Raw genomic sequence first — 17,716 nt, 5'->3', positions numbered from 1 at the left:
GAACACATTTTAATAGATTCATGGGATTTTCTCCGGAGGATTAAGGGACAGTATTATGACAAGAATGTTTGTTTTTCCACCATAGATGTGGTTGATCTTTTCACTTCAATCCCACATGACAAGGGGCTTGAGTTTTTTTATGACGTTTTGGTGGAGAAAACTAGTTTGAGTCATAGCATGATCAATTTCATTCTAGAATTGATGGAAGTGATTCTCAAAAACAACTTTTTCTGTTTTGGTGGTGAATTCTTTCGACAAACAAGGGGTGTAGTAATGGGGAACAGTTGTGCCCCATTGTTTGCCAATCTTGTTATGTTTAAATGGGAAACAGAGCATGTTTTTGGGTCATTTTACAATGAAAATTGGTCAATGTACTTTAGATTTTTGGATGACATTTTTATTCTGTGGAAGGGTGGTGAGACACATGACAAGGTTTTGGACTATTTGAATGGAATTTGTGATTATTTTAAATTTACTGGTGATAGTAGGAATTTATCTATTAATTATTTAGATGTGAAATTAATGAAAGAAGAGAGTATTAACTGTTTTACTTCATGTGTATATCAAAAACCAACATTTTCTAACGATTACTTGGAAATTTTCAAGTAGCCACCCAATATCTGTGAAAAGGAATATAGTAAAAGGGCAAATGGTATGAGTTGTCCGTATGTGTTCAAATTTTGATTTGTTTAAAGCAGAGGTCGACAAATTGATCAATATGTTTGGGGCCTGAGGTTACCCTTTAGGTTTTATTAACAATATTAAGGACCAGGTGTGTTCTGAATGGGGTACTAGGTTTAAGCCATTATTAGGTGAAGATGAGGAGAAGATTAGTCACAACAGAGGTGTAGATACAGATTTTACACAAACTATGGTATTAATGTATGGTAAAACATCACAGATAGTTAAAAACATAATTAAAAATAACTGGTTGATGTTTAAAGGGAACATGGAATTACTTAAAATTCTTGGTGATGGCCCTCAATTTACATACCAGGTTAACAGGAATTTAAAGAATTTATTAGAAAATCCAATCCCTGATAAAAATTGTTACAGAAGAGGCACTTATAAATGTGGGGCATGTGATTATTGTAGGTTTATCATTGATACTCCTTCCGTTTCACTTGGACCTATCCAGATAATAGTTAATTTTGTGGCCATTATTAGGTGAAGATGAGGAGAAGATTAGTCACAACAGAGGTGTAGATACAGATTTTACACAAACTATGGTATTAATGTATGGTAAAACATCACAGATAGTTAAAAACATAATTAAAAATAACTGGTTGATGTTTAAAGGGAACATGGAATTACTTAAAATTCTTGGTGATGGCCCTCAATTTACATACCGGGTTAACAGGAATTTAAAGAATTTATTAGAAAATCCAATCCCTGATAAAAATTGTTACAGAAGAGGCACTTATAAATGTGGGGCATGTGATTATTGTAGGTTTATCATTGATACTCCTTCCGTTTCACTTGGACCTATCCAGATAATAGTTAATTTTGTGGCAGGCACATGCACTTCTCAGGGTTTAGTTTATTTAGCCATTTGCCAGACCTGTGGTCATTTTTATGTTAGAAAAACAGAAAGGCATTTGAGTAGGAGAATCTACGAGCATATGTATAGTATTTTGAAAAAGGATGACAATAGCGCCTTATACAAACATATTAAAACTAATAATGCTGACCACCATTTCAGATTCGGTATTTTGGAAATTGTAGGTAGGAACTTTAGGGAGGGTGATTGGGGTAACCAGTTGCTTCAGGCTGAAGTTAGATGGCAGTTGAGGTAAAATGCCACAGTTCCTCCAGGCTTAAATGAACACATTAGTTTAAAGCCCAAACTTAGGTATCGAGCAACACAATTTTGACAACTGTTCGTAACACACTAGTATATATTTTTTTTATATATCTTGACAACTTCAATTTTAAAACTTATTTTTAAAAAATACATGTTATAAAACTTTTACAATTGAATGTGTATTTATAAGATATGCAGTTTTATATGTGGAATTTCAAGTTTTTATAGTTGAAAATACACTGTCACTTTAATTCTGAATTGTTTTTTTAATTGATGGTATTAGGTACATATAAAATGGTGATAGTATCCATTGTTAACTGTTCTGATGAAGTCTATCGACGAAAGCGCTTGACCTGTTTTGTGGATTAACTTTTGTACAGTGGAACTTTTTATGTGGATTGAATAAAGGTGTTTTTTTCAACTGGTGGTTGTAGGTTATTGGCTTAAGGAGTGGATTGTTGGCTGTTACTTGTGGTTGTTTCCACTCTTTTACACACCTTTTCATGTTACAAGTTAGATGTAAGTAAAGAACACCTTATGGGTGCACTTAGTTGAAGAAGCTAATTTGGATTCGTAGTTAGCTTTTGAGGACTTCACGAGGAGTCTTATTTGCTTGTTTAAGCAGAGGAGGGTGTGTTTTCAGTTTGGGGCTTGCTCCCTCTTACTCTTAGACAGCAATTTCTTCCTCTTATTGTAAAGCACATTAATGGCAGCTGTCCACCAGACAGGTTTGCTCTTACTTGAGGAGCTTGTTTTGGTCCTAGCAGGAATGGCTGAGTCAATGCAGTTGTTCAGGTGTTTGCATAAAGCATTTGTGTATAACTTGGCATAGTTGCCACTTCTTTCTGAGGGAGGGGGAGAAGTGAAGCTATTTATACCATTCCGTGCGAGGTTATAATCGGCTTTGGAGAAGTTTTTAGTTTAGTTTGTGCTAAGGGGTCAGATGTGATAGTAACTTTGAATAAGACTGATTTATGGTCAGATCTCACCAGGGAAGACCTCACAATGGGGGTGCTACAGTGGTTCCCCTTATTGGTAAGCACCAGATCCAGGATGTTGGCACCCCCTGTGGGGATGTCATCTGGCTGGTCTAGCGCACTGGAGTTAATGAAGTCATGGAAACTTTGGGCAAGTGGGTTTCCACATGAGTAATTTCCCCAGTCAATGGATGGGTAATTAAAGTCACCCAAAACTGTAGTGTTCAGATGTATCACAATAGACTCAAGTAGATCCAAATAGGAAGAGTGGGTGTCCTGATTCATGGAGGGGGTCTTGAACAGGTGTCCTACCAACAGTTAATTGCACCTGAAGTATCTCCAGGAAATCATGCAGTCTAACCGGTCTGGATGTGCATTTATCTTCAATGAATATTGATACACCGCCTCCTTTAGTTTTCACGTCTTCAGTTTGTGGTTTGAATGTGTGGAAGGAGGTGTAGCCCGATGTGGCTGGGGTGCTTTCCAAAATCTTGAACCAGGTCTCTCTGTCTGCACACATGTCTATGTCTTCCAAGGTGAGGACTGCTTTTAGTGAATGCAGTTTCATGTTAAGACTCCTAGTGTTTAGCAGCAAAGCCTTGAGGTTGTTCTTAGATGGAGTTCTTACATCAGAAATGTTATCCTTGAGACACTGCCTATGGGGGTGGCAAGAGCCTTGGCCAGTAGTCAAAATGCCAGTGGTGACACCTGAAGACCATCTCTGGCAAAGCACCAAGGTCTGTCGAGCATGTCATCCTAGGGTGACAGATACTGTATTCCCTTGGAATGACACTAGAAACTAAGCCAATTATTGAAGTCAATCATTTTCTGCTTGTACTGAGGCATCATCCTAAGTGAAAGTAAAATGCTGCTTAAGGCTAGGGACATACCAGTCTGAGACACATTGTGTAAGAACTCAATAATGTCTCTCTTCATATAGTCCATACAGGTATGTCTCAAGTCATTCACACCAACATGGACTATGACAGAGTCACAACAGTACCTATTGTTGGAGAGACATGGTGGATCCCAGCACCAGACAGACAGATGACCTTGACCTTCTCCTTATCCATCCTGGTGAGAGGGACATTTGTGTGTCTCACAATGGAATTACATGTGACTAATATCTTTGGTTTTGTGTTTTGCCTTCAGGGCTTGACAAGTGAGACACTGGTATATGAGCTATTATGTATATTGTGTTCCACAGAGGAAGTCTTATGTGTAGCGTGCTTGTGTCTGTTAGGTCTGTGGTGTTTAGGCATGTTTAAAGCATTCTGTTCTTGGTTTGTCACTCTACAGCAGACCTAGCAACTGCAGCTGTAATTATCTTCTGTTGCTAGGAATATGGTGTACTCCTTACCATTTGTTTTATGTTTTCCAGCAGTACAAGGCATCAGAAAAAAATATACTGCTTCAGGCAGTGAGACAAGTGCAGTTTTTATGCTGAGAGACATTTAATATTTTAATGAGGTATAGCACACATAACTAACCTGGTATATTTGTGTGTATTTATGAGGTTTTTTTATTTACTGTTTTTTTCTCCAGTTATTTACTTTTTTTTTTCTTTAGGCTCAGCCATAGTACAGGTAGAGGTGAGGCAGCAGTCACCTTCTTCTGCCTACTGCTGGATCCACAGCAGTTCCCCAGGCCTGCCTCCCTGAAGGGTGATAAAGATCATCCTGTAGAAAGTGACCCAGAGGGTTCACTTTAGCCTCTATCCCACCTCTTACAGTGGAGTCAAGGGCTCTTCATTTGGGAGTAGTCACCAATGGGAGGTGAAGCTGCTATGGTGAACAGAGAAAGATCATTAATTGAATGCCCATACTGATACTCTGAAACATCTACTCATGTGGTTGGACATCCCCACCCACATGATCACAAAAGGAGCAGTTGGCCCATGGTGTCAACCACAGGTGACACTTTGTTGTGCTGAGCCTTTGTGGGCTGCTTACATTGCCCGGGTTGCAGCTAAGACGAGAACCTTTGTGTTTGTGAAATTGCACGCGCATTGCATATGCTGGGCATGCTATCTTCCTGTCCCTTACACATTGGACAGATGACCAGTGCAGTACTGCAATGGCTGCCATTAACAAAACTTCAAATATTTACTATGTTGCCTGTTCCCAGGCATGCTGGCACTATGCCAGTCAAACTTACCCAATCAGAATCAGGCCACATCATGCTAATGCATCTGTTTTCAATGCAGTACTACAGCATAATGAGTCTTTCTGAATACACACCATTTTTATTTTCTGCCATTCCCTGAAGATACATTTTTGTATAACTCTTAACCTTATGAAGGATACCTTCTTGCTTTGCCAGCATATGAGTTATTTCATATACACAGACAATGTGAAATTGCCTTAGTTTACAACAATGTGGAAGTCAAAGTTTAACTTGTAAAATGACTGTGTAAATGTATCTCAATAATCAACTGACTCTCAATGACAAAATCTCACTTATTGATATTCATCCACTCAGCATGTGGTTTGTCAAGGACATGACTGGAAATAGCAGAAAGAAGTTATCAGGAGTGTGATTATTTGGACATTTGAAATGACAACTTAATTTTAATTCTCATATTTCAGTAGTTATACAGAAGGTATATATAAACACCTTTCAGGCTTGTGTAGTTTCAAAAATACTTCCAAAAGTACTTTTCCAGATTTCATTGGAAAAACATAATCTGTTGTGTTTCTTCCAGTTAACATATTGCATAACACTAAGTTTTTGCTTCTTCCACCAATCTAACAATTGTTTTCATACTCTGTCATAGGTTCATAGGTTAGTACTAGGCTAACTGCCCTTGCGAGCCATTTTAAGCCTAGCCAATTATCCCTTGTGAGATCCAAACCCTGCACCCTGTGTTTGTAAGGCAAACACCTTAACCATTAGACCACCCTCATGCTTTGGTTCATATTCATTTGACCAGTTTTCTTTACCAAAAAGTGTTCTACACTTGTTCAAACTATTTTATGAAGTATGTTTGCTTAAATGGTATGTATTAGCCATCTCTTATCTTTATGTTTAAATGAGTTAGTGTGACCAAATAAAGCCTCTAAAGGCCTACTTTTATAACAGTTTATTAAAATCTTAAGTACGTAACCCAGCCACTGGGGATGCACAAGCCAGTGCATTTCTTTGTGCCGGTCCCAAGCCCGGATAAATGGGGAGGGTTGCGTCAGGAAGGGCATCCGGCGTAAAACTTCTGCCAAAAATTACTGATGCGGAGAACTTTTCATAATTGCATACCGGATCGGTCGAGGCCCGGGTTAACAACGACCGCCACCAGTACTGTTAGCCAACAGGGTGCTGGCGGAAATTGGGCTACTGTTGGCCGAAGGAGAAGAGGAGGGCGAAGGCGTGCCCGAAGGCAGGAAGATAGGAGGAAGGTTAGGAGTGTAGCAGTGAGGGTAGGAACTTTGAATGTTGGCAGTATGACTGGTATAGGAAGAGAGCTAGCTGATATGATGGAGAGAAGGAAGGTTGATATATTGTGTGTGCAAGAGACCAGATGGAAGGGAAGTAAGGCCAGGTGTTTAGGAAACGGGTTCAAATTGTTTTATCATGGTGTGGATGGCAGGAGAAATGGGGTAGGGGTTATACTAAAGGAACAATATGCCAAGAGTGTTTTAGACGTGAAGAGAGTGTCTGACCGAGTGATGTTTATGAAGCTCGAAATTGATGGGTTAATGATGAATGTTGTTAGTGCATATGCTCCTCAAGTTGGGTGTGCGATGGAAGAGAAAGAGAAATTTTGGAGTGAGTTGGATGAAGTTGTGGTGAGTGTACCCAAGGGTGAGAGACTAGTGATTGGAGCGGACTTTAATGGGCATGTTGCTGAAGTGAACAGAGGGGATGAGGAAGTGATGGGTAGGTATGGTGTTAAGGAGAGGAATGCAGAAGGTCAGATGATTGTGGAGTTTGCGAAAAGGATGGACATGGCTGTGGTGAATACGTATTTTAAGAAGAGGGTGGAGCATAGGGTGACTTACAAGAGTGGAGGAAGATGCTCACAAGTTGATTATATACTATGTAGGAGGGCCAGTCTTAAGGAGATTGGAGACTGTAAAGTGGTGGCAGGGGAAAGTGTAGTTAAGCAGCATAGATTGGTGGTATGTAGAATGACGTTGGTGATCAAGAAGAGGAGGAGGAATGTGAAAGCTGTGCCAAGGATTAAATGGTGGAAGTTAAAAAGGGTGATTGTGAAGTGGAGTTTAGGGAAGAGTTAAGACAGGCACTGGGAGGCAGTGGAGAGTTACTGAATAGCTGGGTAACTACAGCAGAACTAGTAAGGGTGACTGCTAGAAAGGTGCTTGGTGTGACATCTGGACAGAGGAAGGAGGACAAGGAGACCTGGTGGTGGAATGCGGAAGTACAGGAGAGTATACAGAGGAAGAGGCTGGCGAAGAAGAAGTGGGATTGTCAAAGAGATGAAGAAAGTAGACATGAGTATAAGGAGATGAGGCGCATGGCAAAGAGAGAGGTGGCGAAAGCTAAGGATAGGGCATATGGAGAGTTGTACGAGAGATTGGACACTAAAGAGGGAGAAAAGGACCTGTACCGATTAGCTAGACAGAGGGACAGAGCTGGGAAAGATGTGCAGCATGTAAGGGTGATAAAGGATAGTGAGGGAAAGGTACTCACAAGAGAGGAGAGTGTGTTGAGTAGATGGAAAGAGTATTTTGAGAGGCTGATGAATGAAGAGAATGAGAGAGAGAGAAGGTTGGATGATGTGGGATAGTGAATCAGGAAGTGAAACAGATTAGCAAGGAGGAAGTAAGGGCAGCTATGAAGAGGATGAAGAATGGAAAGGCTGTTGGCCCAGATGACATACCAATGGAAGCATGGAGGTGCTTAGGAGAAATGGCAGTGGAATTTCTAACTAGATTGTTTAATGAAATTTTGGAAAGTCAGAGGATGCCTGAGGAGTGGAGAAAAAGTGTTTTGGTACCTATCTTTAAGAATAAGGGTGATGTGCAGAGCTGCAGTAACTACAGAGGGATAAAACTGATTAGTCACAGCTTGAAGTTATGGGAAAGAGTAGTGGAAGCAAGGTTAAGAAGGGAGGTGATGATTAGTGATCAGCAGTATGGTTTCATGCCAGGAAAGAGCACTACAGATGCAATGTTTGCTCTGAGACTGTTGATGGAGAAATACAGAGAAGGTCAGAAGGAGTTGCATTGTGTCTTTGTAGACTTGGAGAATGCATATGACAGGGTGCCTAGAGAAGAGTTGTGGTATTGTATGAGGAAGTCGGGAGTGGCAGAGAAGTACGTAAGAGTGGTACAGGATATGTACGAGGGTAGTGTGACAGTGGTGAGGACTGCAGTGGGAGTGACAGATCCGTTTAAGGTGGAGGTGGGATTACATCAAGGATCAGCTCTGAGTCCTTTCTTATTTGCAGTGGTGATGGACAGGTTGACAGATGAGATCAGACAGGAGGCCCCGTGGACTATGATGTTTGCAGATGACATTGTGATCTGTAGTGAGAGTAGGAATCAGGTTGAGGAGACTCTGGAGAGGTGGAGATATGCTCTAGAGAGCAGAGGAATGAGGGTCAGCAGGGCTAAGACAGAATATATGTGTGTAAATGAGAGGGAGGGTAGAGGAATGGTGAGGATGCAGGGAGTAGAGTTGGTAAAGGTGGACGAGTTTAAGTACTTGGGATCAACAGTTCAGAGTAATGGTGAATGTGGAAGAGAGGTGAAGAAGAGAGTACAGGCAGGGTGGAATGGGTGGAGAAGAGTGTCAGGAGTGATTTGTGACAGACGGGTATCCGTAAGAGTGAAAGGGAAGGTCTACAAGAGTGTAGTGAGACCAGCTATGTTATATGGGTTGGAGACAGTGGCATTGACAAAAAGGCAGGAGTCAGAGCTGGATGTGGCAGAGTTAAAGATGTTAAGATTTGCAATCGGTGTGACTAGGATGGATAGGATTAGGAATCGGTATATTAGAGGGTCAGCCCATGTTGGACAGTTTGGAGACAAAGCAAGAGAGGCGAGATTGCGTTGGTTTGGACATGTGCTGAGGAGGGATGATAGGTATATTGGGAAAAAGATGCTAAGGATGGAGCTGCCAGGTAAGAGGAATAGAGGAAGGCCTAAGATAAGGTTTATGGACGTGGTGAGAGAGGACATGCAGGCGGTTGGTGTGACAGAGCAAGATGCAGAGGATAGGAAGAAATGGAAAGAGATGATCCGCTGTGGCGACCCCTAACGGGAAAAGCCGAAAGAGAATGATGATTAAAATCTTAAGTACGTGAAATGCCCCATATTTAGAATACCAAAAGCTTTTCTTAGCCTCTCTCTCTTTGGCCATTTTTCATGTTCCTAACTACAGGAGCTTTCTGGAAGTGCATTTGGTCTAGCCTAGTTTCCTCACAGACTTGTGACTATTGTATGAGATTTTGTATATCGTGTAATTGATGTCTCATTACCTTTGCTACTGCTGTTGGCACTGAGATGTTGTAATATGAGCCATCCCCATGAGGTCTGCTGAACAAATTAACTAAATACATAAAAATATCTTCTTTTGACTGCTATTCCTTGAACTTTTCTTTTTCATCCCAACACTTTAAAACTGATCCAAGGTGGGTGGGGGTTGGGGGGGACAGAAAATGTCCTCTACAAACAGTATCAAGGATTTGATCTATCCAAAGGTGCAGAAGCAGGACATCCATCTGGGCAGTAGTTGATCATACTTTGATAGTGGATTCAGTTAACTGGTAGGGCTGGCTGGGTTGATTGGGGGTGGACAAAGAACAACCCACTCTGATTGCTAAGGATTCTGATTGGCTGCCATTGGTGTGATAGCTCCCAGTTCCCTGTTTTTAATTAACTCCCACATTGAATTTCTCATTCCCTGGGGCTATTTCAGATGTCAACATATCGAGGAGTCTGGGGGCATAACAGGCAAATTTTCACATCACATCTTGGGGCACCTGGCAAAAAGAAACTGTGGGATGCAAGGTAGAGAGGGCAAGGAAGCTTCACAGAGTCAATGGGAGAAATAAAAAAATGATGAAAAAACATCAAGCCATTAAAACTATGGAAAAGGAACACTGGGCAGTCATACATTTCTTCTGGTGAATGAGGGATGTGCAACACTCCAAACAGGAGAAGAACTGAGTAAAACATGCACGAATGTGGGCTGTATTAGGGGGCCACTCATATATTCTGTAAATTCGAGCAAAGGTCCAATGCTGGTACCTACAGGGAAGGAAGGAGCCACTACATTTTGCATCTTCTAGCTAGAAGCTGACACAGGTAATGTGGAATTAACCACAAAGCTACAACTTACTTTTACAGTGACTTTCCAAATCAGGAACATAAATCTGCATATTCATATGCTTTAAGTCTAGGTAGATCTGTAGACAGACAAAAAGATAAGCTAGAAAAATGCAGACCCTGGATGGAGGCTTTTATATTGCCTTATAGTTAACAATATAAAAGTAAAGTGAGTAGATGAAAATGTGAATATCAATAAAGAATCTGGTGTAAAACTACTGTACAGGATGTGATACAAAACATTCTCAAGTACTGAACGATGCCATGTAAACTGTATCTATGAACTTGAAGATATTAGACATTTGAAGTGCCTAACAAAGAGGATGACTCACAATGTTCCTCTTCTGGAAACGGTACAAGCATCTGCTCTTGCTTTTCCTTCAGAAAAGTTCGCATTGCATCTTTCATTATTTGATATGTAGTGTCCATACTGTCCAAATAAGCACAAAAGCCATGTATCTGGGAAACATCTTCAGTGAGAGGCAGTCTGCAAGTTCCTAGCCAGTTCCTAAACATTCAGAAATAATATGAAAGGAGAGGTCAGTACTAAGGCAATTCTATGCATGTTATGATTCTCATACATGGAGTACTGTGATTCATTTGCTAATTTTACCTGTTTGGAATTAATATAGGCCTGGGACTTTTCTGTAAATTCATTGATTATTATGTAGCAAAACAAGCATGCTACTACTGCATCATTTCACATCACATTTAGCTGAGAATATGTCATTCTTATACAAAGTATGTGTTTCATCGCAAGTAAATGTTTATTTACATGCTCCATATAAAACATGAAACATCAAAATGGAATGCTAGGAGATGTAATTGTTTCATATTGGTCAGGTATCTTGCCTAACTGCCGAATGGTGCAACAGTTACTCATGATGGTAAAGGACAAGCATGAATTCAGATTCAAACAACTGCTGTGATGTTTCCAGTTTATGTTATAGAAACTTTGCAACCCACTACCATTACATTTTCTACAGTACTATATAAATAACCATAGCGGGTGTAAGGTAGAAGGTTATACAGAAATATGTTTTTGGAGGCGAGACAGTGTAGGTGCATATTAGCATAGCATATGCATACATAAATAAATAACAACCATTTTTCCCATATCAGTTATATGAGGGGACATGGCTGAGTCCATCATCAATGTTTAGCAAAGCACTAAGTTGTTCCACATTTGTGGATATGTCCATGCCTGTATCAGTGAAATCTCTGATAATAATACCCTGGCTAGATAGATGTGCATATTGCTTGAGCCTATTAATTTGCCTTCAAGACAGTACTGAATACCTTCCTACAAATCAAGAAATAACATTGAAGATTTCACATAATTAATCAAGTAATATAAAAGTGTACAACTGTCTGGCATACAGGGAACTCCAACAGCTGGGACTTTTGGAAGAAGCTGCCATCCACAGGTGGATATGGATAGAGCAATGGTGCTCCTGACCACTCAGGGAGAGTCCTCTCTTAAATTGACTGCTATTATACAAACATTATATGTTATATCCAACATCCAAGATCTTAATTGATAGGTATTTGGTTCTGTCATTGGGCAACTGCTATTGCAAAAAATGTTACCTGCTGTATCTATCATCAAGGACCTTTCTTGGTAGGTCACTGTTTCGGCTGAATGCCTAACAGTGACTTTCAAAGGAGGAGGGAGGCATAGGACCACACAAACACAAAGCTCAGAGTAGTCTTTTTTCCCCAAGAGAGGCTCACCTCTCACAGCTGTGGTCAAGGCAATAATGCTGAATGAAGGTGCACATTAAGATTGCATTACATATGTCTATAGTAGAGACATTCTTGAAGAAAGTAGTGGAGGTGACCACTATATTAATGGAGTTAGCTTTTAACACTACCTTTGTCAGCAGGTGCCAAGTCACCTGGTGGCTAGCAAAATATGCAGTTTTCAATCCACCTTGAAACCTGGATGTCAGTCAACTGCTAGCTCTTTTCTATCCTGTGCAAAAGAAAATAAGTGGTCCTTCTTTTAAACCCATACATCCATTTAAGGTAAAAGCTGAGCTGTTAGTATATTTCCAGGATGTGAAGACCCACCCTCCATCCTGCTCTGGTTTCTATTCACCATGAAGAAAACAAGGAGATGAAGTGTCTGGTTCAGGGGCAATGCCACAACAATATTTGGAATGAAATAATGGTTAATCTTGAGGTATACCCAATCTTTATGAAATGTCATATAAGGTTCCCTACGTATAAGGTTGTGAATCTCCCACATCCTTTACACGGTGGTGATGGCTTGAAGAAAAAAGATGTTTTCCAAGGAATGAACTTCAATGTTGCTGAGCTATCTACCATTTTCAAACAGTGGATGCTCAAATCTGTCAATAGTGAATTTCAGTTTCCAAGAAAGGTGGGGGGGGGGGGCTTCAAGTGAGAATAAGGATGCAGAGATCCTTTAAGAATATATTGACATACAAATGACATGCTAAAGTTCTGATACATATATATATATATATATATATATATACATATATATATATATATATATATATATATATATATATAGACCATGGAATAACTAAGGCCCATAAGCCAAGATCTCCTGGAATTAAAAAGTGCCACTAGAACCTAACAACTGCTTCCATTTTGATGCATAGGTCAGCTGAGTTGAAGGATTCTTAGCAGCCACAATAACCTGTGATAACCCACTTGGAAAATCTGAGAGATCAAGGAGCCTATATCAGAATCCTAGGCCTTGAGGTGTAGCCAGACAACATCATATCCACTGAGGCATCCTTGGCTAACAGGTGCATGTCCTATATAGTTAGAAATCAGAAATGAACAGCCTTCTCAGCCACCATGATGCAACGAACATGGGATTGACCTTTCTTTCTTGGACTTTGAAGTGTTTTATGGAATTGGTAGGAATACCATGAAATGCATATATTGGGAGGAAGGAGGCATGAGACCACACAAACACAGAGCTCGGAGTAGTCTATTTCCCCAAGAGAAGCCCATCTCCCACAGCAATAATGCCAGCAGGTCCTGTCAGAGAAAGAATGCTTCCAATTTAATGCTCTCTTGTCCTGAAATATATGCAGAATAGGGGGGGAGCACCACGTCCTGCTGTGTGTCAAAAAAGGTCAATCTGTGGAGTTTCCAACTTGTAAACACCCTCACTTGAAATGGTCTCTGAATCTGCAGATCCTGAACAATATTAGAGGAATATCTTAGACAGCGTGGATCCCAGGGGATGACAACTTTTGAGAGAGTGGTGCTCCAACTACTGTCCACTGCTATATGAGCATCATCTCCCTGCATAGGTTTAATACCTTGTGTTCCCCTCCTTGTTACAGTAGCACAATATGAACCAAATGTCAGACTAATGACTAGAGGCTCCAGAAACAACTTTGTCTCCAAGGTCATCAGGGTAAGAAGAATGGCTCTTAGCTCCAACTGGGTGATATGAAGCCTCTTCTTCAGGCACATCACACTGCCTGCACCAAGTGAGAGACTAGGTGCACTCATAAGCAAAGTGCCCATCGACATAATCTGTGAAGATATCAGCTGTAGAAAAGAAAAGAAAACTTCCAGAAATTTGGTAAGGAATTTTCACCATGCATGGGCTCGTTGACAAGAGTTTAAATCAAGATTTTCACTGGTAGTTTGTAGCACTAAAATCAGTGACAACTCAAAGTCCATCACAACATCCACATATTCAGCCATGCAAACATCGTCAATATCAAGGCATCTATTAATCCCAGAATGAACAGCAAACTCTGTGCCTGGACTCTGTGCCATGTCATCATTCAGTTAAAGCTATGACATTAGGGTCTCTATGAGCAGATTCCTGCTGTTAAAGGCAATCATATCAGCAGGTTTCATAAAAGATGTCATACAGTTTATTGCAATCCCCTGGGACTACAACCATGTAAGTGACAGAGCCCCTGAATGGAGCAAAACATAGAAATCTTTCTTCTGCAAGCTTTAGGTTACACTAGTGAACACCTTGATAAAGACTTTCTGCACTAAAAAAGCCCAAATGGCAACATTTTGCATTAACACTGATGCCAACAAAGAGTGAAATGACAATTGCTGTGTGGACCCACAATACTGATATATTAAAAGAAGCATCAATGGATCCAGCACTGTGATGTTGCCGGATACAGACGTGACTACAGTGCAGATGACCTAGGTTTGATTAGTGGCTCGGGAGACTGAGGTACTGGCAGGGGAAGGTGGTTGTGTCCTTCTTGGAATGGGGAGGGGGTTGTGTGCTGTTAGAGTTCTCCAGCTGAGGCTGGGGAGACAATGATGCAACTACATTCTTGCGTGGGCAGGAAGGCTCGCTGACATCAGAGTCTTGCTGAAGTGAAGAGCGGATTGCCATGGTCCAACCACTGCATGCCCCTCTCACAGGATGTTGCCATGGATGTGCAGGGGAGGAGGAAAGGTAGGAAGGAAGGCCTCTTCTGCTTTTGGGGTGGCTATGCATAGAAAAGAAGAAGTGGAAGATGGGTGATAAAGGCCTTCTAGACAGGCCCAGTCCTGTTTTTTTCCACAGGAGGTCAACAACAATAAGGTACTGAGTGGGTTGGTTGAAGAACACTCCCAACAAAAAATGGCCAACACAATTAAAGTAAACACCACTAACTATTTATTGTAAAAACAATAAATAGAAACAATGCTGCAGAATGCTACAATTACAAACCGGTTTTGGCAAGAGCCTTCTTCAGTGTAAACACAAGTAAGAATACAGATCTCATTCATGATAGTATTTCTTCGATTATAGAAACTGATGTGGAAATCTCTAATGAGTTGCCAGCAGCTAAAAAGAGGACAGAAACAGTCCAGGAGGGCCAACAATGCTAGAAGTGTTAATTCGCTTAATGGCACCCAAATGACTGATTCTTCTATTATACATAATGTATCTTCTATTGTGTTAACTACATGTGAAAGGGAAGTGCTAAACAATGGATTGGGGTTTGTTCCAACACATATGGTGACTGAAAATGATTTTGTTAATGATTTATTATTTTTTTGTAGGAAACTGAATGTGATGTTATATTTTCAAAATAGTAATGCTCAGAATGAAACACAGTTTACTTTTAGACCATCTACCTTTCACCCACCTATGAACAAATATATGTCTATTTTTCAACAGAAAGTTTTAAAAGAATTGCATTTCAATTTTGATAAGATGATTTTGAGAAGAAATCTGACCCATGAACAGTATCGGGCATTAACATATTTAAAAAATAACCACAATGTTGTTATAAATAATGCTGACAAGGGGGGTGCGGTAGTCCTATGGGACTGGGAAACATATGTTCAGGAGGCTATTACTCAACTATCAGATGCTCACTTCTATCACAAGATGGTATTACACCCCACTTTACATTTTAAAAAGGAGATTGATTCTTTTTTATGTTTGCTTTTGAAGAAGGTATTATTACCAGGAATACAGTGCATCATTTGATGGTTGTTGATCCGCAGCTGCAACAGTTTTACATGATTCCTAAAATTCATAATGATCCTAAAAATCTTCCGGGAAGGACAATTGTGTCAGGTCATGGCTCTTTAACAGAACCTTTATCTGCATTTTTAACTAAGTATCTTAAGCCTTTGTTAGTAGGTGTTTGTGCTAGGATACAGGATACCACTGAATTTTTACATATATTGGCTGGATTGGAATCCTCTTGGTATATGTGTACCCTTGATATTAGGGTTTTATACATGAATATACCCCGTTGGGCAGGTCTTCAAGCTACTGATTTTTGATTAAATCATATGTGTCTTTATGAGCCAGAGTTTAATACTTTTCTGTTATGTTTAATGGAACAAGTTTTGACAAAAAATGTCTTCTGCGTTAATGGGGATTGTTATCTCCAATTAAAAGGGACTAATATGGGGGCATCTTTTGCCTCCATTTACGCAGACATGTTTAAGAGGTTCATAGAGGAACAATTGATATATGATGTCACACACAATATTTTTTTGCCAGAAATGGATATATGGATGCGTTATTTAGATGACTGTTGGCTGATATGGAAATCTGATATTATACATTTAAAAGTTTGTTCAGTATTTAAATGAAAATAAATGATGTGCTGGTTAGTAAACAACTTGATGGGACTTTAAATGCCATGCTATTTAGAAAAGCGACAGACTGTAACAGTTTGTTGGTGGCAGACAGCTGCCATCCATCTTACATTGTTAACAATATTCCTAAGTCCCAATTTTTAAGGGTCAGAAGAATATGCTCATCTTCAGATTAGCTGTATAAGAATAATAAGGAACTGACTGATTGGTTTCGTGTTAGGGGATATAAGGATGCTATTATACATCAGGTCCAAAGTTTTGCACAGTCTGTGGATAGATCCACTTTGTTGGAGTATAAACTACATTCCTAGAATGACCATCAGACATGTTTTATTACTACTTTTGGTGCTAATTCTATATGGTTTTGTCATCTGATTAATAAATATTGGGATATTCTTTTGACAGATAAAACTTTATGTCAAATACTACCTTCACAATGTCAATTTACATATAGAAAAGAGAAAAGTATGACAAATTTTTTGAATTATTTTAAAAAGTCTGTGCCTAGTAGTATTAAAGTACAACAGTCTATAGAAAGAATACTTTTAGGTGGATGCTTCCCATGTGGACACTGCACTGCTTGCCAATATGTTGTGAAAATTAAACAATCTTCTTCTGCCATTACATCTATGGTATTTGATATTAAGTGTTTTGCTAACTGTATTTCAGAATGGGTGATTTATGTGGCTGAATGTCAGTGTTCAGCATTTTATGTATTTCAAACTTCTAGACAATTTAAGATTTGCATTTCTGAACATTTGAATGATATTCGTTGCGAAAGAATGTCTAATGCTTTATATAGGCATGTGTTGCAACACTCTACTGCTAAGTTTAGATTTACAGTTATTGATCATATTATGGCTAAAAGAAGTAATAAATTAGGTTGGCACAATGTACTGAATAAAAAAGAAAAGTTTTGGATAATTAAGCTTGAGGCTTTGTTTCCTCCAGGTTTAAATTACATGTTGTAACTGGTGAAAGGTAGGGGGTGTGCTTGTTCAGTATATTTAAGTACTATTGTGGATAAGATCTGTAGTTTTACTTGTGTTTACACTGAAGAAGGCTGTTGCTGAAACCGCTTTGTAATTGTAGCATTCTGCAGCATTTTTTGTATTTATTCACCTTAATTGTGCTGGCCGTTTTTTGTTTTGAGTTTTGTTATTGCTTTTGGTCTTGGACATCTGCCGTACTTCAGTACTGCTGCTGTGTGTTTTGTGAAGAACACTCCCCTCCAAAAATTGCCTTACAGGATAACTTCACCCCTACAATCACATGCATGAACACAACTTAGATTGCAGTCCTAGCCAGTGTGCACAAAGTTACGGTAGAATTCAAGAAAGCTTACTTTTAAGAGTCATAAACATATTTTACACAGTCCTGAAGCTTCTTCATATTCTTCTCAACTAGGTGGAACTGTAAAGAGAACAGATGAAATGTTGAACAGCTGAATAACAAAAGGCACCCATCATAATACTCAGACTTATGCTTCAGACTGCACAGGGGACACTCCCACTGGCACCTGCAAGAGAAGCCTACAGTAGCTGCCATACTTTTGCTTGCAAAGTGGG

General features: G+C 39.8%; 1 protein-coding gene across 1 annotated transcript in view; it reads right to left on the bottom strand.

Moving 5' to 3' along the window:
• Positions 1-17,716, bottom strand: part of KCTD19 (potassium channel tetramerization domain containing 19) — a 955,229-nt gene that overhangs the window by 528,661 nt on the left and 408,852 nt on the right. The window contains 1 exon segment of the mRNA XM_044079536.1: positions 10,403-10,578. Coding sequence (XP_043935471.1) covers positions 10,403-10,578 — 176 coding nt within the window.

This window comes from Protopterus annectens, chromosome 8.part0, assembly GCF_019279795.1.
Source record: "Protopterus annectens isolate FY-2018-M chromosome 8.part0, PAN1.0, whole genome shotgun sequence".
Classification (NCBI taxonomy): Eukaryota; Metazoa; Chordata; order Ceratodontiformes; family Protopteridae; genus Protopterus; species Protopterus annectens.
This window is presented reverse-complemented; position numbering and strand designations above follow the sequence as displayed.